The sequence below is a fragment of the Struthio camelus genome, chromosome 2 (assembly GCF_040807025.1).
Source record: "Struthio camelus isolate bStrCam1 chromosome 2, bStrCam1.hap1, whole genome shotgun sequence".
In the NCBI taxonomy this organism is placed as follows: Eukaryota; Metazoa; Chordata; class Aves; order Struthioniformes; family Struthionidae; genus Struthio; species Struthio camelus.
The window spans coordinates 29051531-29074948 of NC_090943.1; the positions used below are offsets into that span (position 1 = coordinate 29051531).

The following is a 23418-nucleotide window of genomic DNA, read 5'->3' on the forward strand; positions in this document are numbered from 1 at the left end:
ACCATCTTGACAGTTATTTCCTGACAGAAATACCAGGAGCAGGGTTCCTTCCCCATTTTTTAAACCAAGAAGGTGTCATTTTGGGAGACTCAGATATGCAGCACTGGGAAGTACCAGCCTGTGCTTCTAAGAGCCCAATAGGGAGGCTCTGCACGAAGCTTGCTGGCTTGGTCCGGCCTCTGACATGGAACTGCAAATAGATATAATCTTCTCCCCTCACTTCCAAGCATGGGAATTTTGCAGCTGCTACTCCTGTCAAGATTCCACTTCACTGGTGACTTTGAAATGTGAATCAGTCCAAGAAAATAATTGTCATAGTGACCCAAACATGAATGCAATACAGCAATTTCCATTTTAGTATTTCGACAAGTTAGAATACAACAATGTGCTATCAGATACCTAACTAACTCCTATGCAAAAATACAACATCTGTGTATTTCCTCAGTTTACAGTCAGCATTGAAGGCAAATAAAAACAGCAAATAAGCGTTCTTCTTCTATAAAGACGTAATTCATCCTGGTCTTAAGTACCACCACATCAGCCACCCAACGGCGGTTTAAACTGACTAGGTAGTTAGACTGTTTATAACATGTTAACCAACAAAAGGAAAAGGCCAAAATGCCAAAAGCTTATGCCAATCCTGGTTTTTGACCGAAAAAGAAATTTTTTGAGTGACATCTATGTCAAAGCATCTCTTTTTCTACAGAGGGGGACACAGATAACTTTGTTCTCAAGCTGCAGGTGTTTTAATAGCCTATGTATCCAAATATTTACTTAATCTTAAACCTAACTGTATGAATTAAGCTGAACAAAACATCTGACGTACTATGCCATTTCCGTAACAGAATACCATGTGTGCATCTCTGTTTGAAAGGTTTATTTCTATCTTCATAAATACATAGTTTTCTAAACACTGTGCAAGGCACCAAAAATTAAGTAAAATCTTTTGTTTTAAAGTATTTTAATCTCTTTTGACTCAATGAAGTAAATAAGAATCTGAAACCATCTATTTGCCAATTACAAGCCAGCAGTTAAGGCAGGTACCATTCATACAGTGCATGAATTTTCTATTGCAGTTATTTAAACAAGCAGCGTTTCACTAGAAGTGCATATACAAACAGAATTCCAAATACCAGCAACCCAAGATAGGCACCTAGTTATGAAATTTCCTCGTATGTGTAATAGAATGCCAAAAGTTCTGCCATAAAGTGCAAAGACTATGGACAATAACACTTTCTTTTGAGCATTTTGATACCAGTAACATAATACAACAGCTAAACATTTATAAATGTGGTTTCCATTACAAAAACATGTTCCACATAAAAGCTTCATAATACAATCCAGAAACAGAACTTGTGCGTGTACGCATTTAAAAAGTTGAAGCTGTACTGGCAGACTTAGGTACCGGGTATAGATTTGCTGACCTCTACAGACACGCACTAAATTTATAACCAATTTACATGTACAGTCAAAATCATTCCGCTCTGAGCACCGTGATTTCCACTGCTTTTTTCCATTTGAGTGACGATGTGTGACATCCGCTCTGGTAATCTGCAACCAACCATCGCCTGTAAGATGATCTGGTTCACAGCTCTCACCCAACCCTCCCCAATAAACGGAACCTAAAATTAGTGTCTTCCCAACGCAAGCAAATGTCAGATGTGGACAAATACATTCATGGTCCCAAACTTAAAACAACTGGTAAGAATTTCACAGTGATCTGGTTAAGGAAGCACAAAGACAAATGATTACATTTAAGATGAAAATTGCCTTACAACTCAAATGAGGCTAAACTGCTATATGATGAGAAGCTAAAGGAACAAAGTATTAACCAATTAGAAAAGTGGCTCTTTCCCAACTAATAACAAAAAACCTACAGCAATAATCTTAGGGTCCTACTGCTGCAGCAGCCTTTGAGGTAGGTGGCGATGGCTTAAACCGAGGTAGGTAAAGTCCAAACTTGTTTTCAATCCCTGCAAAAGTGGCAACTGCCAATTTATAACCACCAACATGGTCAGGGTTAGGAGCAGGGAGTGTGATCCTAGATTTAGGAACTGGCTCTGATCCAACTGGTTTTCTGCAAAATAATAATAACAATAATAAATTAATTTCCATAGCATAAAACTAGTATTCACAAAAATCCCCTCCATAAAACAAACTGAATGAGACATCTGAGGGCATCTCACAGTAAGTAACTAAATTCAGTGCTACAATGTAATGAGAAATATCCTGGTTTAAAATGTTCCAGAGCAGTTAGCTGCCTTCATGCTGATTAAGATAAAGGATGGCTAAATCAAGATAAAATTTTGAGTGCATTAATCAAAACTGCAGTGTGGGGGAGCTGAGGTTCAGAAGTTTCTGCTACAATGTACGACCAATCCAGGAATGTGGTAGAATTTAAATATCTTCTGTGGTGGCTTTCAAACTGCTGTCCCCACAGCTTCATACGTGGTGGTCTGCAGCTGCTCCTGAGAACATGTTTAGAACAGTATGATTCACATCCACCTGTATCATCAATCATCAGCATAGCAACCAGGACACATAGTGATTATTGCTGATCAGTTCATAGTGATCACAGTGAACTATTCTTCAAGTTAATAGTTCAAGTTAATAGTTCATGGGTCCAAAATTATTGCAATCACATTTTTTTAATGTTTTTACCTCAGATTTTTTAAGGCAGTATTTCTCCCTGTTCTCCCCCTTCCTACCCACACGAACAGGTACATTTTAAAACAAAATTTTCTCTCTCTCTTATTTTTTTTTTTTTTTTTTTTGCTACCATCTCAGTACCAACCCGAAAAGAAGGCAAATTCAACTCTAAGCTTGTCAGATGACTGAGGCCAGCAGCAGCACCAAAGCATTCATTGCTTCCTTGTGATCTCTATGGAGCTAGTCTGTATTTTAACCTAATGTTGCTGAGGTTGCCCAGACACACTTGGCTCTTGTGCAGTGGGTACAAAGTCAGCAACGGCCATTTCAGATCTCTTGGTTTGCAACAAAGAAAGGAGGCAAAGCTGAGGCTCCAACAAATACTGTTCTGACTTAGTGACACCTCTAGAGGCTTTGGATGTCAAAAGCCCTGCCTAATCAGGGACACAGCTCCTCTGCTAAATACCTGAGGACGAATGCAGTACGCATCCTGACTGATGGGCATGAAATTTCCCCTGCAGTTATATCCCCACCTCATTACTGAACATCTCACTGTCTCTCTGTTTATACTAACGCAGGACCTCAGCTTAGAACAGTGATATAACATGTGACAATATCTTGCTGTGAGACAGGTACTGGGATATCCTCCTAACCTCTAGAAGTGTAGTGTGGCATAAATAATATTTACAAAGCCTTTTCAGCATGTCCTACATAATGGCAAACCCCTGATTCCGCACGGACACATCCAGGAGCACAAAAGACCTGCACAGAACAGAGTGCAGCTTCGGGGTCCCACCGCAGGTTCAGACATCACATACTTACACTCCCCCAAAGTCCACGTAAAACCATCTCTGCAGCAGCTCATAAGTCACCAAAGTAACACCAAACTGAGGAGAAGATCGAAATACACGAGCTTGAAAGAAAAGAAAACAGCTCATAAGAGACAGAAAAAACACAATTAAAATCGCTTAGTAATCACAGTTGTTTCACCCACCTCCTGCTCCTTTCCACAGAGCCTTTGGACCTTCCTCGCGAAGGATCTTTGCAAAACAATCTACGACACCACTGTAGGTGGTCTGCCCTGCCCGGGCTGCCACCTGCAGCCTTGTTTTGATGACATCCGCAGGGGTCACCAGAGAGGCTGCAGGCATACCTACACACAACAGAGAAACCATCAGGTGGGTACCGCTGATTTGTCACATGTGCTACCTGCCTCGATAAGCAGGGGTAACTGCACCTTTCGTTTGCACATCAGAAGAATCCAGCCACATTTGATTTCAGCAGGAGCTGGAAAGGAGAACAAGCAGCAGGAGGCAGCCATTGCGGACGTGGCTTCACCCACCGAAAGCTTCTCCTGGGGGAATGACCCTCTCGCATGCTTCCTGTCAAGTTGGGAGGCACAGCCTGCATTTTTTAGCACTAACCAGAAACTTGCCTCGTTAATAGGCATAAAGTTTTTGGAGGTGAGGTCGATCTTTCCTTTTCACGCCTCTCTGTGGTTCCTGGCATCCTGGTTGCTCGCTGCACTAGAGTAGCCTGTCCGCACACACATGCGCACACACGCACACTTTCACCTCATGCAGCAATGTTACCAAGAGTGAGATAATGCTGTGTGCACTCAGCAAGGCGTGAGAGCTAAGGTTCAGAAAAAGGTTCATTTTTCTCATTAGGAATGGCAGATTGCTCAGCTGCAAAGCCACAGCTGACATCCTCAGCAGAGCACTTGGAGGAAGATTTAAATTTACCCTGGCAGATAATCAACTGAAAGCATCAAATACCAAATTACCAGTTGGCAGTACTTCTAAAATCATTCCTATCCAAACTGGGGCTGCCCATGTTCAGGAAAAAAAAAAAAAAAAAAAAAGCAGCGAGACTGTACCCAGAAGACACCGTCTCTTATGGTTTTATTACTTTTCCATTCAGCATCTGTTCCAAACCAATTTGGTCAGATGCAGATGCATAAATCTCCTTTGCTATTTTTTAGGCTTAATAATTCTGTAACAACTTTTGTCCAAGCCAGCATGGTCTGGCTTCAAGCACCAACACACCCTTCTTGCCGACTACTCTCAGAGGTAAGCGTATGCATATTATTAAAATAAGGACTCTTCCTCCTCTCCTGGACCCCAGAAAACAACACACACACACACTGAACTTTCTAGTCAGTCTGGCAGGCAAGTGCTAAAACCTGGTATAGGTTTCTCAGCTCTAGAAATGTTGAAATTCCTCTTTGCTTACACTTACCCAATCCAGGATACTGGTTGAGTATTCAATTTAAAGCTGGACTTTTGTCCTTCGAGAGACAACCAGAGTTTTCAAGGAAAACTGAAGGACATACTTAGAAACAATTCTGCTTGCTACACATTGACTTCCACCTCCTTATTCCTCATTCCTTATTACTGGGAATATTTTGTATTTAAAGATTTTTTTATTCCTGCTTTTAAGAGCTATTTATACAGCACAAAAGACTTTACAGACAAATAAAAATTTACAGGTCACTGCCCTGAGGATCTTACAATCGAAATAAGACAAATAACACAGCAGGCGCTGACAATAAAAAAGAGGACTGAGCAGAGGAGAAGGAAGTTCACAGAACCAATAAGCAGATGGAGCAAATTAAGGAGAGATCCTGCAGTTGATATTAGAATCATCTCTTCAGAAAATGCTGTGGCACAACAGGTTGAGACATCTGGTAAACAGTGAAAAACAGATGCAGATCAAAATAGAAGACATGCAAATTTTTGTTGCATGTGATCCCAACAAGAACAAAAAGGCAAAAAATATGCACAGCACAGGCAACATCCACTGGAAAAGGTGCAGGTGTGCCTGTAAGCCCGGCCAGCTTGAACAGCCAAGTCCCCGGAGTTTTCCACCACTGCCTGGAGCTCACAGGCATTTCTGAAAACGGGCTGCAGCGTCAGAAGAGCAGGCGAGAGCCCCAAAGTGCAGAGGCCCACACACCACCCCAGAGACCAGCAGGCACCATTTACAGTCTCAGCCAGTGTTTCGTAGGAAGTTTTTCTGCATCTTGCCCTTGACTTTCTTGTGGCAAATCACAGAGCTGACATACAAGTGAATTTGGTGAGGGCATGTATTTAACAAAAGCAATTTCTTGTTTTTGTAAAAACTATGATGGGTATTGTATCTGTAATACTGTAATTTGCTCATGAGAGTTAACTTAGACTGGAATTCACAGGAAACACTGAATAAAATTCACATTATAGCTAGTTTGGTAAGCCATATCAGCAATAATAAAGACTGCTTCTGTGCCTGAACTTCAAAGAGACAGTTATCTCAGTCTGCAATCACCTGACAATGGCTAGAAAGAGAAAAATAGGAAAATCTAAGAAATGACTTGGCTTAAAAATGCCAGCTTATGTTTCAAGTCTGTAAATATGATCTAAAGTTCAAAAATGATTTTGTCCCATTAAAACGGGTGAGAAACAAGCTGGATTTAAGCTCCTGCTAAGGTGCTTAGGAGTTGGCTCTGTTTTGGGATGGGGGGTGGGGGAGATGACAAGGGTTTTTTAAGGCTGATTTGCCTAGTTCCTGCTCTAGTCCTCTGGACTATGAGCTAGTGCATACAGAGCAAACACGAAGACCTAAAGCTACGTGCTTCAACAAGACAGACTAACTGATCTACACACTCAAGCTTTAGCTATATCCAAAATGTGGATACCACGTGCTTGGTAAGAAAGGTCCATGCTCTTCAGGAGACACAGCCCCATATATAATTCTGACTGAGGAGAGTTTCCTCTGGGAGAAGAACACTTAAAATCAAATAGGAAAACACAGCTAAACTACCTGTCTATACTGGATTCATGCCTCTCCATCATTTTTCTACCTCAGCAGGTCACAGCAGCTCACATAACATACCAGCCACATTGGAGGAAGAAGGTTGGTGAAGCTCAAAGAGGCTGAATAGCTAGCTCCTAATTAACCTGATGAAAACACTTGCTTTGTGAGCATTGACGGGAGCCCTCCTGCCTATTGCACACTCCCCTAATAGTCCTGCTGCAGAAACTTTTGAATCCATTTGTTCCCTGAAGGGAACTTGTGAACTCTGGCCATAGAAGGAGAAGGACTCTTGAGGTGCCCTCTCTGCAAGACAGCTACCAGCTGGTGCTCCATACCAGGGATGGATTAAACAGCAGGCACAAAGGCAAATTTAGGCCACAAAGTTTATCTCCATCTTCTCCCTTTGGTTCTGACACGCTCCAATGTATCCATGAAAATTTAAGCACTATCTATCTGGCTATGGTATCCGCTATGTAGCTGACTAAAACAAACAAGTGCTCCATTCAGCACCTCTTTCACATCTGCATATGCCAGGCATCAACAACTTCCAGTACAGGCGACAACTAGCCACATCATTTGCTTTCTTCTCTGCCAAGTCCTTGTCGCTGTAGGCAAAACACTACAATCCAAGTTGATGATTTCTTCCAAAACTGACTTCCAGCAAAACACGGCATATGCAGCTTTTCCTTCTGCACAGAGCAGAGCAAACCTTTCCCAAGCCCTTTACATTTCTACCATTTGTCATAATCAGGGGTTCAGCTTTATTTTTACATTGTTTCTTGTACCTTAAAAATATTCAGTAAAAGCCTGCATCTGTTTCTGTTTTGTTTAATACAAAAAAATTGGTAAAAGTAAAATCCAAGAGAAAACCTCATGAAGCTAAGTAACTGCATGGGATACTGTCAGTAGTAAGCAGTTTTCGTTATTTTGTCACAGTCTGCTCACCATGTGTTCAGAGAGCTGTATTGCTAGCATGGCTTTTGGGTGCCATATACCAAAATTCAAGATTCCTTTGATCATAAAGAATTTCAAGAATGCAGTGATTTTATTTATAAGCCATTTCAACAAAACTTTGCCAGGCAGCCAACCAAAGCTGAGAACAGCACAGTAACTTCATAAGGAAAGATGATATGTGATGACAAAACATCAGAACTTAAACCTTTCCCTTCTCTTTTCCTCTTGAACATTATGAAGACACCAGGAACTTACAGTCTCTTTCTTTTTAGCATCAGCTCATTTCTACGGCACAGGCATGGACTTTTCTGTTATTTGGGCACAAGGCTGTAAAACACGTATGATTCTTCCAAGCTTTTCAGAGTTCTCACAGCCGTAGCTACTGTGCTGCAGGTGCAATGTAACGTACAATGCCAGAAGAAATTTAGGCACTTACCAGCTATTGATCCAGCCAACAGCAAATATCCAGGGCTAATCCTCCCATCTTCATTTGCAAAAGAAGATTTCAAATGAGCATAACAGGGGAAGTAAATGGCAGAGAAGGGGATGTCACGCAGAAAACACGCCTTAGCACCCTGTGTTAAGCAAAGAGAACAAGTCTTGAGACTGAACAGATTTAACATCGTGAACTATGAACATCAGAGAACAAGGCAACATCATAATTTTTTCTTTTGTTGCAAAGGATTTAGAGAAAAAGCAATTTCTCTTTTCAGAATTTTGAGATACAGGTATTTCAGTCTGCTGAGGAGTGTGCGTATCGTTTCTTGGTTCAATAAGTTCTATCACTGTATTTATCTTGTCTACTTGTTCTCCCTCAATCCCTAACACTGCAGTTATTTGCCGGTAATAGAGAAAATGTCATGTGTTGGCGTAAGCTCTGATAACACTTTTGCCGAATTGTAAATAGCTGACATTTTAGCCATGTGGCAGTGCAAGAAGTTTAGGATAAGTCTGAAGAAGATTGAGTCACAGGAGACGTCTGTCCCTTCTTATTCCTACTTATAATAAATGCTTTGTGGAAAAAAACAGTGCCCAGTCCATACATCTATGCAGAGTATGTAACTGATAATCCCACATGTACTGAGGGAAAGAGATGATGCCCACAATACCAATTCTTTTGCATTAGCAGAACGGTAACAGAATGATTTATTTGTTTTTAAAGTACAAATTATGTGGAATACAGTTTGTTTTCAAATAAATTTCAGCTCTTACTGTTAAATCCACCTTGCTATCAGTTTCCTTAAGTGGTATAAACAGCCAATGAAGTTATAGATGATACAGCTGATTTCAAATCTAAGAGGGTGGTGGCAAACAGGCAAGAAAAGTTTTGGGGTAGTAGTAAGCAGTTAACTTTTTCAAGCACAATGAAAAACGAAATGCCACTACAGGAGGTCAGCAAAATTGAAATACCAAATAATAGCCAGGTTCCAACAGCAAAAGGGACTTGCAATCCACCTTTTCTCAATGTGGAGATCCAGCAAACACCAGAGCCTGAATACACCGTGACTGAGATTGGCAGGAAGACACAGCAAGGGTGAAGTTTTTTGAGCTTCGGAAAGAAATGGTTTGGGGGCAAGGCTAATCCTCCTCTCTGTGAAGCAGGGAATGGAGTCACAGTGAACCTGCTTGAGGTTCACCCACGAGCTCTCCTGGAGGTGCCTTCATTACTGTACTTCTCTTGTATACTGTTCTACCACGGAGTGGCTCAGTGCCAGATATGCCACCGATAATGCACTAATATTCACTGAATTTAGCTGAATCTAATGATATGCCTGAACATATCTGTAAGTTAGGTTGTCTGGTAATAGTAGTGCAAATACAGTGCTTATGCAAGCTGGATGCTGTTTCTCAAGCAAACATGCAAAAGTTCTAAGGTGGCTGAAGAACTGAAAAAGCACATTTCAGTGAGGCAAGGCACAGGCTGGTGAGCGGGATGTATTATGGTAAGATCAATTCCTGCATGCTAGTCCACAGAAGATGCTAATAAGTGTAATTTGCAGTCAGAGAATGCCTCTGAGAAAATAAAATTTATGTTTAAAAAAAGCCATTAGATCTTCTAGTCAGACCTTCCATATGCCAGGGACCATTACGTTTTACTTTGTTACCTAGGGCAGCGCCTTCGATGTGCTCTGCTCAAATCCCACTCTCTTTCCAGAGGGACTTTCTCAACTTATTTCTTGACATTCACAAATTGAGAATTCACCATTTCCCCTGACAGTTCCTCCCAGTGGTTAATTACTTTTGCTGTTGAGGAAGTTTGCCTTATTTCTCAATTGAAGCTGTCTGATTTACGCTCGCAGTCACTGGTTCTCGTTACGCTTTTCTTAGATATACTAAAAAGCTTTTAGTTCTTAAAGAAAATGCCAGGAAGGTACTCAAAACATGGCAATCGTGCAACCGCTCCACTGTTCAGCTGTGCTGACTGGAATTATCAGCCACTGAACAAAATGAACACTGGGCTGGATTCTCCTCTCAAAATTATCTGCAACGGCCATACGCTTTACCTTTAAGGTATAAAGAAGGTGAATCTTTTGTATTCAACATATACACAAGAATTCTGGCCTCTCATGCTGCAAGAGAAGCCTGGTTTACCGTATGCCTGCAATCTGCACATAAAAAAAAAAGTCTGGGGGGGGGGGTTACCAAGTTCTGTTTGAAAAAAACAACTTTTGAATGATCAGACGTCAGCGCTATATTTACTTCACAGAAAAAATTTGAAATTTACTTATGAAACATTCACACACCAACATAGTTTCTGTAAAAATTTATTTTTAGAGCATACTTCTCCTCAGAGCAAATCCCTACACCGCCTTTGCCCTCAGGGCGCATTACTTTTACTTTCTTTGCAATGGTGTCATTAAAACACTGTGCACGATTTTCCTCTGCATTTCTCTTCATACTCTGAAATATCTCTACATAGTTGAAGTAACTTATGGAAATCAATAAACTCCAAATTGCAAGCAACTTTCAACTCAACCTGAGCTGCTAATGTTCCTCCCCTTTCCTTCGTTACAGGACTTTTTTCACAAGACAGGAACAGCGTGTTGTTAATATCACTTACAACGTACAGTCGGGTACACACAGAGAGAGAGGATGCCCATGAACTAAGTTGGCTAAGAGTAAACAAAACTTGGATCCAGACTTGGATCCACTTTAATAATAACCCAGTTTGGCTCTTTTCCAATATCACAACAGTCTAAAGTTTCCCCTCATCATTCTGTTTAAAGTCTGGGAAAGCATGTTTAAAAGCAGGCCTCATTTAACTTCAAGTTAATCATCCGCAACCAGCCTAGGCCAATTAGGAAGGCTTAGGGAGATTGGCCACAGTATCTTGAAAAGCAAAAGAAACATTTATTTTACTTCTCGCACCTTTTTGATGTGGACAACGTGCTGAAAGCCAAAAGGAGTTTTAATCAGTCCCCAGAAAGCGGTAAGGATCATCCGCCCGAGTTTATTCTGGCAGCCGAGGTGCAGACCTGCCAGGCATGAAATTGCTGGGAGATCCTACACACCATGACATGCGCCTCCCTAATGTAACAGCCAGTTGGCTCCCATCTTCAATCTCTTTAATAACCTTAAAGCTCTTAATCTTGGATAGTATCTCACTGAATAAACCAATGGAGGAAAAAAAAATCCCAGATTGTCGAAAGATTCTGATAAATAAGCCCAAGTCAGTGCAGGGGCAGGTTCTTTAGCATGCTAATTCCTGCTTATACCAGCTCTACCTGCAAATAAGGCTCTAAACAAACTATTTCTACTACAAGGGGAGGGTAATTATACTGACAAAGGCACCTCTGTGTCGGGTTGGGCACAAGGAGCCGGCAGGTCTGGGAGACGCAGGCTTAACCTAGTCTCCTGCCGTGAATGCACATTGTCTAGCGTAGGGGGAAAAATGCCAGACTGGGGGGACCTAGCAGTATTCAAGACAACAGTGGTGCACCTTGTCTGAGAGGGTTATTTAATGCTTCTGGCACCTGTACTTACAGCCACCCCCTCTTTTTCTCCTTTACAGGTTTAGAATTTATTTGGCATGTATAATTGTTATTTTGATCCTATAGCTACAAACAATAGGCAGCATGTCATTTCTTGATCATTTTGCATTCTTCTTGGTTTTTACTACAGACTTAACCCTTTGCAATCAGAGCTCTAACAGCACCTGATAGTTTTGGAAACAGACAGTCAAATACTACTGACATTTGCTTTCAGGGGCTGTCATTTTTTCTACTGTAAAATGACACGGCCTTAAAAGCTGCTATAGGTTCTTGCTCACACATATTTATACCAATCAATACATGAAACTGATTTAGCACATCAAGTTACAGAAATAAAACACTTTTCAAATGCTGGGCCAGTAATTCAGATTGAATTTACATACACAAATTATTGCACTTCTTAGATGAAAGGGTTTTTCTGCTTATTTTCAAAGCAACTTTTTGAATTGCATGTATTTGCATATGAGAATACAGTCACAAATAAGCGTGACGGATGCATATTAACATAACTCAAAACTTTCAGTTTAGTATGTTTATTACTCTGTTGCAAACCCACAACTCGAAGACATGAAATTCCTTCCCTGTTACCAAAAGCTATCAGGTGGGAGCTTGGTACACATCCTGTCAACTGAGATTACAATTTCCATGTCAGCACATCAGAAGCCAGTCTATGAAGTGGTCAAAAAAAAAAAAAAAAAAGAATAGATTTTTGGAAACTTTTCTGGCTAGCTTTGGAAATGCAAACTGTGTTCGTGCTATCAGCCAAAGCACGAATCTGAGCTAAATACCTTCTAGTAATTGTGATCATAAACATGACCACAACCAATGTATCATTTCCTCCAAGAATCTTTTACCACCGTATTATTTACCATCTTCTCTGGATGAGATGTGCAAAATTACCAAGTGGCATTGCCTGTTATGCTGTAAAACACTGTCCAGAATGATTATTTGTAAAAGGAATATTTTATTAAGCATTTCATGTTAAATATTATATGCATGCATATGAGTTTCTATGATGTACAAAATAAGTGGGTACACTTATAATGTGTATTTAAATGTATATTTTAAAGATGTCTTTGGAAACCAACAGAATATAAATTCAACTGACTTTAAGAGGACTTTATGCATATTACCGTATAAGATAGGCAGAAGATAGGAAGTATATTAGCTGATTTTGCACAATCATTTCCGTATTCTGTTGTGACCAGAAATTAAATAAAAACTATTGCAAATACTGAGAACCCGGAATGTATCTTTCTCACTTCTGCCAACATAAATGACATTTTTACTTAGATTAAGTGATACTCTCCCTGACTGGGATATACTGGCTCTTTATATTTTTAAGAATAGCTGCCATCTACAGCTACATCTACAGAATATCTGTAGTTAAAGAAGAATTTACTAGTTGTAAGCTTCCAAGCCATGGTGCTTTCACAGTAACAATTACTGGCAGAAAGAAGACAAACAGAAGAAACAAATTCCCTCAGCAGAAGTGGTGCAATGCACCTCCCCAAAGGAGGGTTTTGAGGAGGACAATGTCCTAAAATACTTATTTACACAAATATTCCAGAAGTTTAGACAAGGGCAGAAAAAAATATATCTGTTTTCTAGCTTTAAAGAACAGAGGTTCAACCCAGCAGTTACCCTAATAACCTTTTTGCTAAAACTTCTTATTGCTGAGGTTAACTTGCATCTTCTTTTATGTCTAACTCACTTTTCATTACAAATTGATAGTATCTAACACCCAGTGAGGGCAGAGTGAGTCTGGAAGGCAATTTGGGCTTTAAACTGTTTTATTTACCATGATAGACATTTAGTTGAAGGGAGAAAAATTTTCCTGTGGTCCGGAAAATTCTCTAGTAGCAAAGGGAGAGGAGGAGAAGAGAAGGGATCTCTAAATCATCTGATCAGAACTTCTACACGCCATGATAGCATTTCCTCTCCCAGGTAAAATGCTGAGAGTTACAAAGGTATGCGAATACTGATCTTGCAGTGACAACCTCCTCAAAGAACAAGGACAGGCCATTCCATTATGCAGAACTCTGCGCAAACGGGGCAGAAAGCCAGCATGGAAAAATGGGGAACTCATGTCTGAGCTCAAATGCAAAAAGTACCAAGGAGGCAGAGATGGAGATGGGCTACCCAGGAGAAATACAGAAGCATTGCCTGAGCACGCAAGGATGGAGTCAGGAAAGCCAAAGCTCAGCTGGAATTGGATTTAGGGAGGGGTGTGAGGGTAAGTAAGAAGGGGCTTCTGTAAGTACATCAGCAGTAAAATGAGGCAGGGGACCCAGCAACAAAGAACATGGAAAAGACAGAGAAATTACTTCTTTGCCTCTGCCCTCGAGCCTTTCAGTTTCATGAGCCTACCAGAAAAGTCTGCAGGAGTGCAGCATTACCTACAGTAGAGGAAGACAGAGCACTGAATCCATCTGGACGTATACAATCCATGGGACCAGGCGAGATACCTCCAAGGGTGCTGAGAGAGCTGGCTGATGTTGCTGTGAAGCTGCTATTATCTTCAAAAGGTCAAGTCAATCAGGGGGTTTCTGATGACTGGAAAAAGACAAACATCACACCCATCTTGAAGCAGAACAAGAAGCAAGATTTGGGAGACTAAAAGCTCGTCAAACACACCTCAGTCCATAGCAGGTTTATGGATTAAACGCTCCTGGATGCCATTTCCAAACACGTGAATGCCAAGAGGGAAACTGGGAACAACCAGCGTAGATTTACCAAATAGTCCCTGACCAAGCTGATTGCCAGGCTTGTGGATAAAGGAAAGCAGTGGATGTTGTACATCTTAACTTTAGCAAGGCCTTTGAGACTGTGTCCCATAGGATCTTTGTAGTTAAGTTGGTGGAATAGGGGCTGCACTTTCAGCAGATTAGTGGATGATAAGAGAAGTGCAGAAGTAGTTAATGTGCTGGAGAGCAAGGCTGCTATTCAGCTGGACCTCAGCAGGATGGAGAAATGGGCTGATAGGACATCACAAAGTTCAGAACAGCAAATGCAAGCCCTGCATCTAGGTTGGAATAACCCCATGCAGCAGGATAGGCTGGGGCTGAGTGGCCAGAAAGTAGCTTTGCAGAAAAAGTCCTGGCGGTGCTAGTAGACAAGCAGAGCATGGGTCAGCAGTATGTCTCTACAGTGAGGAAGGTCAGCCACATCCTGGGCTGTCTTAGCAAGACTGTTAGAGAACTGATTATTTCCATTCAGCCCTGGTGAGACCACATCTGGAGCACTGTATCCATGTCTGGGCTCCCCAGTAGAAGAAAGACATTGCCACACTGGAGGGAGTCCACTGCAGGGCCACCAAGATGGTTAGGGGAGCACATGGCACATGAGGGTGTAGGAAAGACAATTCTTGGAGTTGCACCGTGGAAGGGTAAGAGGCAACGGACAGATCTCCACAGTGTACTAATGTGAATTATTTTGGGTCACTATCATAGTAGAATGTCACGTTAACATGCCAATGAATGGCCTGAAAGAATATTAAATTCTTAAATATAGAGGGGCACCAAAAACCATGTAACCCAGCTTCTCAGTGATCAGCAAAGGTTTTTCATTTGGATAGTAGAATCCTGGGATAATTACAATCAAAAACAATGTAAGAATCACCCAGCTGATGCAGAAAGGGTTTATGTAAATTTCCTGTGTTAATTGGTTGATGTGAGACATAAAATTTATTTGTGCGTTGTTTTTTTCTGTTAATGCAAGAGAGGAACATTGAAATTATCTGTATCAGGGGTGTGCAGCTGTTTTATTTTAAAAACCACAAGTGTTTCACAGTTAGAAATTAATACAAAATATATAAATTTAAACAACAAGCGGTAGATCTTGTCAAGACATGCAGGAATTTGCCTTATGAAGCTAGGTTTGACATACATAATTCTTTGCATCTTCTGGCTGCAGCTACAAGTAATGAAAGTACATTCTTCCACAGTGATTACTATATAGGACTCTAACAGATTTTCTGCTGAAACCCAGCATAAAAGATTCATAGAGACTAAGCAGTGCATGCAGGATTGATCTCCTGTGGTCAGAGTAGCTTTCAAGAAGACTGATTTCTGAATAAGGAAAGTGGAATTTTCACTGCCGACCTTGCAGTGTGCTAAACAAAACAGCACCACAGCAGAGTGAGTGAAACAGAAAAGCCAGTGTGCAGCACACTGGATGGCCGCTCCTGACTTAAGAGGTTTGTAACTTATCAACGTAGAAGTAACTCACATTGACAAGCCATGCAAACACTTCAGCTCTATTACAAACTTGCAGACTGACTGGCAAGTTGACTGGGAAGTTCGATGCACGTTCTCTTTCATCACAAAAAACAACCGCTTAAAAATATCCATTCTTCTATTTTGAGGAAGTAACATTATAGTAATATTAGTTTCAACTGAACGCCACAGTTTGAGGTCCATCTTCCTATTAAGTATGGGATATCCCTCCATTTATTCCATCTTTATGACAAGTTTGTTTCCTCCACTGTTGGCAGCAGAGAGAAAGCAAAGATCTTTGCTGTCTGTGGATTTCACCAGGGTTAGGGAATCCCCTCCTACCTCAAAGCAAGACCTTTAAGGAAATTTTGCAAGCAACAGAGAAAGAACCTGTCTCTTCGCGCAGTGGACAACTGCACTTTTCTTGCCCCAGCTTCTCATACTATCCCGTCCTCTCCAGCCTCATCTCGATAGCGGTCATCGACAACTTTGATCAGGGACACGGCACTACAGGCACTTGCTCTCCTCTAATTCACCGGAAGTGAATTATTTGGGTGGTCACTGTCTGATGCTCAGATACTGAGCTGTGGTGGAAACTGCTGTAGAAAATTGCTGTAGAAAACTGCAATCAACTTGTCTTAGCAGAAAGAAAAAGAAAAAAAAGAGATGAAAGCACCAAAAATAATTCAGGCCATATCAAAGAGAAAAAAAAGACAATAAAGAAATTTGCTATCAACTACGAAACAAAACATTACATTTGAAGTTTGGATGGCTTAACAGACTTTAAAAATTTTAAAGAAAAAAAATCAAATGAAAAACCCCGAAAAGTCTAGAATTTTGCTTTCAACACGTGCAAACGACAATGAATTAACTATTTCTAAATCATCACGATGACAAAGCAGTGCTTAAACAGGTGGAATATTTACATGAAGGCCCAGGAAGCTATGGTAAACCATTAAAATACTTCCAGGGTCACCAATAAATCTATTTTCTGAAACAACTACCTGTTCTTGTTCTTTTGCAGTGTTACGGAGAGTTACTTAGATCTACTAAAATACATTCAGGGCTTGAGATATATCTTTACAAGGATATAAATTACAAAGCTAAAACAAAGACTTTAAGATACAAATGAAAGTTCTGCTCATGTTAGAGTGAACAGCATGAAAAGTACTGAGATAGCTAAAAATTCTCATTTCTGTTTTACAGATTTAAAGATAATTTGACTAGTTAAGAGTGCAGGCATTCCAAATTTATCCAGATACTTTAATTCTCATTATTAGAATATTTATTACTATTTGATGTTCAATTGGTCAATATATTCACTAACCTCACTTGCTAGAAGCACTAGCAAAGGCAGCAGGCCCTTCCAAATCTAGCTTCAGGCTGAAATTCCATTTAGACCATTGATTCCTCTGGGAAGTGGTGTCTGAGGCTGGTGACTTGCACGCAACAAGCTATTAATCCCTGTCCAGCCTCGCCAGTGCTGCCAGCTCCATGGAAGACGTTCAGAAGAGGACTATTTCTGCCACTAACACTGTTGTTCCACAAACACACGAAGTATAAAACCTCACTGACACAGAATGATGCGCATGCCATGATGCCACTCCTCCTTTCGCATGGGCACAAACATTTTGAGAAGCTACAGAGTGAGCTGATCTAGGTTAAAATCAACCTAAGCTGTAAGGTGGAGCTTTAGTTTTAATTAGTTTCCTGTTCTGGATCATTACGTGGCTGCTCATGGTGGCACAAGGGAGAGTGTCAGACAAGATCACTTTTTTTTGGCTCCAGCGCCAAAACATTGGAGGAACAACAGGGCAAACCTGTCCAAGGACAGAGCTAGCACAGACTAAGAGTACGCTCGGACACAAGTTCTGTGATGTGCACGAGCTCTGTTTGGTGGACGACTGTGATTGTCAGTTCAAGTTCTCTAGTTTTGTCAGATTAGTCAAGCTTTCACAGGCAACGAATACAAACTGGATGTACAAAATGGCATGAACACAAGGAGCGGGGAGAAACTGCGGAACGGAGACAGCAAAAGTGAGGCTCTTGTTCCGTGGAAGTAAATGAACTTAATGAATGAACCAATTAAACTGTGCAGCTTGTGATTAATAACAGTGCGTTTCATTGCAAAGCAGTGCTGTAACTAGCAAATATTCCCAAGTACCTCCTCTAAAAAACAGAAATAAGTTACTATTATGACCTGAGACACTAGTGCCATTTAAAAATGTAAGAATAGAGCAAGCTCTGCTCATCAACTAATACAGCATATTCACGAAAAAAGTATCTAATAAATGCTACTTTAGTCAACTAGTCTGTCATTCTTTTTCATTCTATGTTTTATTTTTACTAGTTCAAGTAAAAGTCAGTAGCTGCCCTCCATTCCTGTGCAGCCTCAGGGATGCAGTATGTTTACCGTATTCACGTTTTCAGTTGTAAATGCCTGCCCTGACCAACACCATAATGTCATTTACTAGGAGTTTATACAATAGCATCACCTTCAGTAAAACACCTAAAAAATTAGCAAGTCAATTTAAAGGGAAAAACAACTCCCTATTAAATCCTATTCAGACCTGCTACTTCTCTCCAGGCCAAAACATACATACATCTACTCATGGGCAGGTTTCCTCTTTGTGATGTTAATTGAACAATTTAAAAGGATTGTATGTTTAAAAATGGAGTTGAAATTTAAACATTGTGGGGCAGGGGGATGCGGCTCCTTCCTTCGGTATTTGTACGGCATCTTTTTTTTCAGTTTACAGTTGCACTGCTGTAAATGAGCAAAACAGAGGAATACTGCCTGCTGCACTGGAAATACTGAGACAAATGGACAGTATGAAAGCTTTCTCCTGGAGAGTGGGTTGGAGAATCTGAAGAAATACCACATGATGCTCTGCAGTATGTGGCATTTGTTACGGTTCTTGTTTCAATACTGTATGTGATGGCTATCTCAAAGTATTCTAGATGTTTCATACTACTCCATATCTAGTTTAGTCTAACATCATTTTATGTATATGTATGCATTTATGAATGTATGTGAAGGCAATAATAACAGAGAAAGCAGAAGTGTGGAGTTTGTAGTGGGCACTCATAAAAGCAGCTTCTCTCAATAGTATTTGTGGCAATGCTCTTCTAAGCCACCACAGGCAAACTTGCTTTGGAGGTTTATTTTTATACTGGGCTCCCACTGTCTATATGTTTTCACTAGTTAATTGTGTTTCAATTAATTCCCATCACCAGATTAACAATGACATCTGGAAAAGCTGCTATATGAAACACAGAAGAATGAGAGCACAGTTCCAAAACTGCAGGCTCTATGTCATGAAAATAAGTATTTTTACAGCAGGTAGAATGTCAGGAATCACAGACTAATCTTCAATGAACAATACTTACATCCAGATCTGCTGAAGTGATAAAGACATTCTAACGAGATTCACAAGAACCACATACTTAAAAACACAACCAGAAGACAAACAACTGTATCTTCCTTTAATTAGCAAGGAAAAATGAAGATAAAATATCTCATAACAACAAAGAACCCCCCAAAAGTTACGTAGTTATGTCCGCATTATGAAGGTTTGTGAGAACAATGAAATGACTCTACTCAAAACGAAATCTTTTGAAGTATTCACAATTGGCTTTCAATTCATGTATACATAGAAAAAGTCACCTTGTAGAGACCAAAGAAGCCCAGGTCCCGTAAGACAGTGAGGGCACTAACTCGTGGACCAGTGGTAATTTCTCCAGCCACCTGTAATCGAATCTTGACAATTTCTAGTGGGTTGGTAAAGATCACTTGAGACCCTCCAGCCTGAAATTAAAAGTGGAAGACAACGTGTTAACCCATTAAATTATGTGCAACGTACCTCCTGTTACATTCAAGGAAGACATTTTTAATCCTGCTCCACTCTGTTAAGCTGCTAGCAGACATGAGTTTTAGTAGTAGTCAACAAACTGCAGCTCATAAAGGTAGAAACCTACCCAACAAGAGATGCATGGTCAGGAAACGGAGAGGAAGCAGGTCAGCCAGTAACACTGCAGTTCATCAAAGAGACACTAGCTCAAATCTTGCTGCAAGACTACATTCACCAACACCAATTTTTGCAATACTGCCAAGCCAAGAATATTGTAAAGCAAGTACTAAAATGAAAGGAAGAATTAGTAACTAAGTAAAGAAACTGAGATCTGCATGCCAGTACTTAGAAAGCAAAAACATACTACTGAAGAGTAATAGTCTGGCAGGAACTTTTTTAATATTGGCACAAGTTCATAAAACAAGAACACATGGATTCCAAACACCAGAACTGCAGATATCTTTTGCTTTTTCAAAGCCCCGCTGCACTACAAGTTTCAGTGTCATTAAATGCTCCCTGATTTAACAGTCTGAGCTTCACATCATTATGTGAAGGTAACAAAGAAAATGAAGGTCTACAAACTGAAGGACTCCATTAAATCAAAAACTCTAAATGATTTAAAAATTTCAGTTGTTTGTAAGATGTCACTCAATTGATCTCAAAAGTTAGTTAGATATAAATCACAATGGTGGCAAGTACATTATGCTCTCCACTACTTATAGTAAAGTACGTATCATTTGCAGTATGTAATGCAGGGCATAACCTCTTTGCTCCATTGACAGATCCTGCATTAAAAATTTAAAACGAAAAAGAAATTGCATGACATAACTTAAGCGTATACAAACAATACTCATTCAAACTCCAGCTGACCAAAATTCAACAGACTGTCACTCCAACTTGTGTTAATTTCTTAATTATATGGCCCAAGAGCTATGCTCTTTTCCAGGCTCTGACATCACACACCACGTAAAGGGCAGCCTCCCCCACCGCCCCAACAAAACAAGAACTTTTTTTTTCCTAGAAGGTAATGACTGAAATAGAATAAACTGTATTTAAAAGCATTTGCATTTAGCCATCTCTAGCATGTAAATGCTATTTGCATGTCTTTTTCAAATTATCAAAATGTTAAAAGAATTAATCACAGCTCAGATTAACTATCGCTCAAAATAAAAGATATGCACAGTAATATGGTTTAAATAATGTGCTGAAGAAACAGCAAATCGCATAACCAACTGTTCTTGCCTACCACTTAGACTGAGCGCACACAGTGTGGTTACAAATTAAAGTCTTTACATAACCCCCAAAATATCCCAAATGTTTCCTATTTTGACCAGAAAAAGCATGCTCTTGTGTAACTCAACTGGTTTTGACTTTCAAATTGGTGTAATTTAATTTAACTGCATTTACCAAACCAGAATCCTGGTACATTTAAAACTGCTATTCTTCTTGCCACCAGAAATTAGAATGATAAATTATTTGGCACATTTGTTGACTTCAGTTTTGCACTTAAAAAGAAACATATTAAGTAAATAAGTCTTCAAAACAAAGAATTGAGATGGTTTCTTTTACTTGTCTACTCATCTTGCAAAGTTTCAAAATGAAAAAATCTTGGAAAGTTCTTTATGGTGAATTATAAATTCCTATGTAATAAACATTTTGGTCTATGTATTACAAATATTAAGTGTTCCCACATGCCACTATACATTTTTTTCTTCTTAAAAGGATAAAATCCCAATGCAAGGTGATAATATTCATTTGTGAGTTTGCTATACCACAGCTCTCCTCTAAAACACACTGTTTAAAAATTCATATCAACTGATCTACATTAGCACAAATAAACTATTTTCTCTCAGTATGATCATCTCGCAGTTCATTGTGCCACGACTCCATGGGAACTGTTCCTTTAATTTTCACTATGGGAGAAAACTACATCCGACTTCAAAAGATGACAACAAAATTGAAGTTCAGTTTATGATTATTAATGCACCAAAAGACTGAGTAATTTACAAATCTATGAAAACATTTATAAGTGTAAATACGAATGCCATATTTAGAGAAAGGATCTAGAGAGGTGTATCTGATTTTAAAGGAGAATAAAGGCCAATAATTTCTGAATTCAATCAAACGGGAAATGCTTAAAACGCTAGCACATTTAAACGTCTATGTTTGTGTGTCCAACCTGGCTGCATGTGATACTCGCAGCATTACGTGTCTGTGGCCCAGGGAAAATCACACAAGACTTCCGCTTCAGTTTGCTGTTTGAAAAATGGGGATGCTATTATCTACCCACCTCACACAATCAGGGTCGCTGCATGCAATGTCTTAAAACGCCAAGACCTGTATTCACCAGGCATTACTAAAAAGACGAAAACAACTAACGTGAAGACTACTGGTTTTGCTGCCCACAAAGGAAGCCTTAGGAAAGCCACTGGAAATTTCCAGTGAAGTCTGTCTACAAAACTGCCTGGGTACCAGGCCAGAACTCCCCGAACAACCTTAGGCATGCTCTGAATTTGATCAAAGACTGAAGAACAGAAAGGGACGAAGTAGACAACACGTGCCACAAGGTCTTGGGAGAAGGCTTTCTGCCACCTGCCTGCTCCGCTCGGGAACCTGAGGCTGGTTTGGCATCAGCCAGCACAGGGGCTGCTCTGATGGTAACACAGACAGTAGTAGCCTGGTGGGGAGCACTTATCACCCTCTTATTTAAATACCTGCATGGGTAACTGCACCTCGTAACTCCTCAAATGGAAGGGAAGCAAACCCAGAGACAGCTCCTACACCTTCTAATGAAATGATTTCTTGCTTGCCTAGCACTGGTAACTCCTCCTGTGTTATTCATCATCATATTATGCAAGTGTCTCATAAATATTAATGGTTATTTCCTCCCAGCACTCCTGTGAGGGAAGTATGATCACTCTAGTTTTACAAGAGGGGGATTTGAGGTAAAGAGGTTAATTGTATGCCCAGTGTATGTGTGTCCCTAACTCACACACGCACAACTAGTAACAGTCTGCACATATCCTAATCTCTAAATCCGCAGCTTGCATCACAGTCCCATTGTTTCTGTCTTCTTCCCAAGTTTTTACATACTGAATGAAATGCAACGAAAGAAATCTCATTAATCTTCCCTCCTCCCCTTCCCCGCATCTCTTCAAGATGCTTGTATAAACTGTTATGGGAAAAAAAAATAGACAGAAATCTCCTCAGCACATCACTCTGCTCATTTTGCTTGGCAAAAAAGTTTAACACGGTTAACTTCTCCCAGTTCGGTAACTTTTGCAGTTAGAAGTGCATCTCATTTTAAAATATGCTTCCAAAGGTTAGTATTTTTAAACTACTTTTTGGCCAGAATAAACACGGTTTAAGCTTAGCTTGCTCAAGCTTAAATATTTCTCCACTAAGTGTCACAAAAATCATTCCGGGATAATTTTACCAACTGTTCTACCAATTGATTCTTCCCAGTAATGCCAATTTTTCTATACTGAAGTTAAAAACTTGATTACTCTCAACTCTGAATTTCTTTTCACCTCTTTTCAATCTATTGTTTAAAGTAACTAATGATCTGACTGGAAAAAAACAAAATCAAAAACAAAAACCAACCAAACAAAAACCCCAAATTACTTTTCAGTTATTATAATGTGGTTAAAATAAAAACTGTAATTTTGACTTATTGATAGGAATATATACGTACAGATACTGCACAGACAATTATTGATGAGCCCCACAAACTATACTATTCTGCAGGAATTTAACATTTGACCTAATAGCAACTTAATCTCTTTCTGAAATACCACAAGCATTTATGCTCTTGTTTGATGTACAGCAAGAGAAAAAGAGCAATACCTCCATCTTACAAGAACTCTTCACACACACATCACCATAGAAATCTGAATTATTAAAAATTGTTTAATGTGCTTTAACATATGGACAGCTAGATACGCATATACATACATGTGG

At 39.9% G+C, this 23418-nt stretch overlaps 1 protein-coding gene across 12 annotated transcripts in view; it reads right to left on the reverse strand.

The window, feature by feature from the left end:
• Positions 1–860: 860 nt before the first annotated feature.
• Positions 861–23418, reverse strand: part of SLC25A13 (solute carrier family 25 member 13) — a 104816-nt gene continuing 82258 nt past the window's right edge. For all 12 annotated transcript variants that reach the window (XM_068934902.1, XM_068934897.1, XM_068934903.1 and 9 more), the window contains 5 exons: positions 19275–19415; positions 7835–7973; positions 3644–3802; positions 3472–3562; positions 861–2077 (listed from right to left, as the gene is read on the reverse strand). In XM_068934902.1, coding sequence (XP_068791003.1) covers positions 1888–2077; positions 3472–3562; positions 3644–3802; positions 7835–7973; positions 19275–19415 — 720 coding nt within the window. In that variant the 3' untranslated portion in view covers positions 861–1887. The remainder of the gene's footprint in view (positions 2078–3471; positions 3563–3643; positions 3803–7834; positions 7974–19274; positions 19416–23418) is intronic.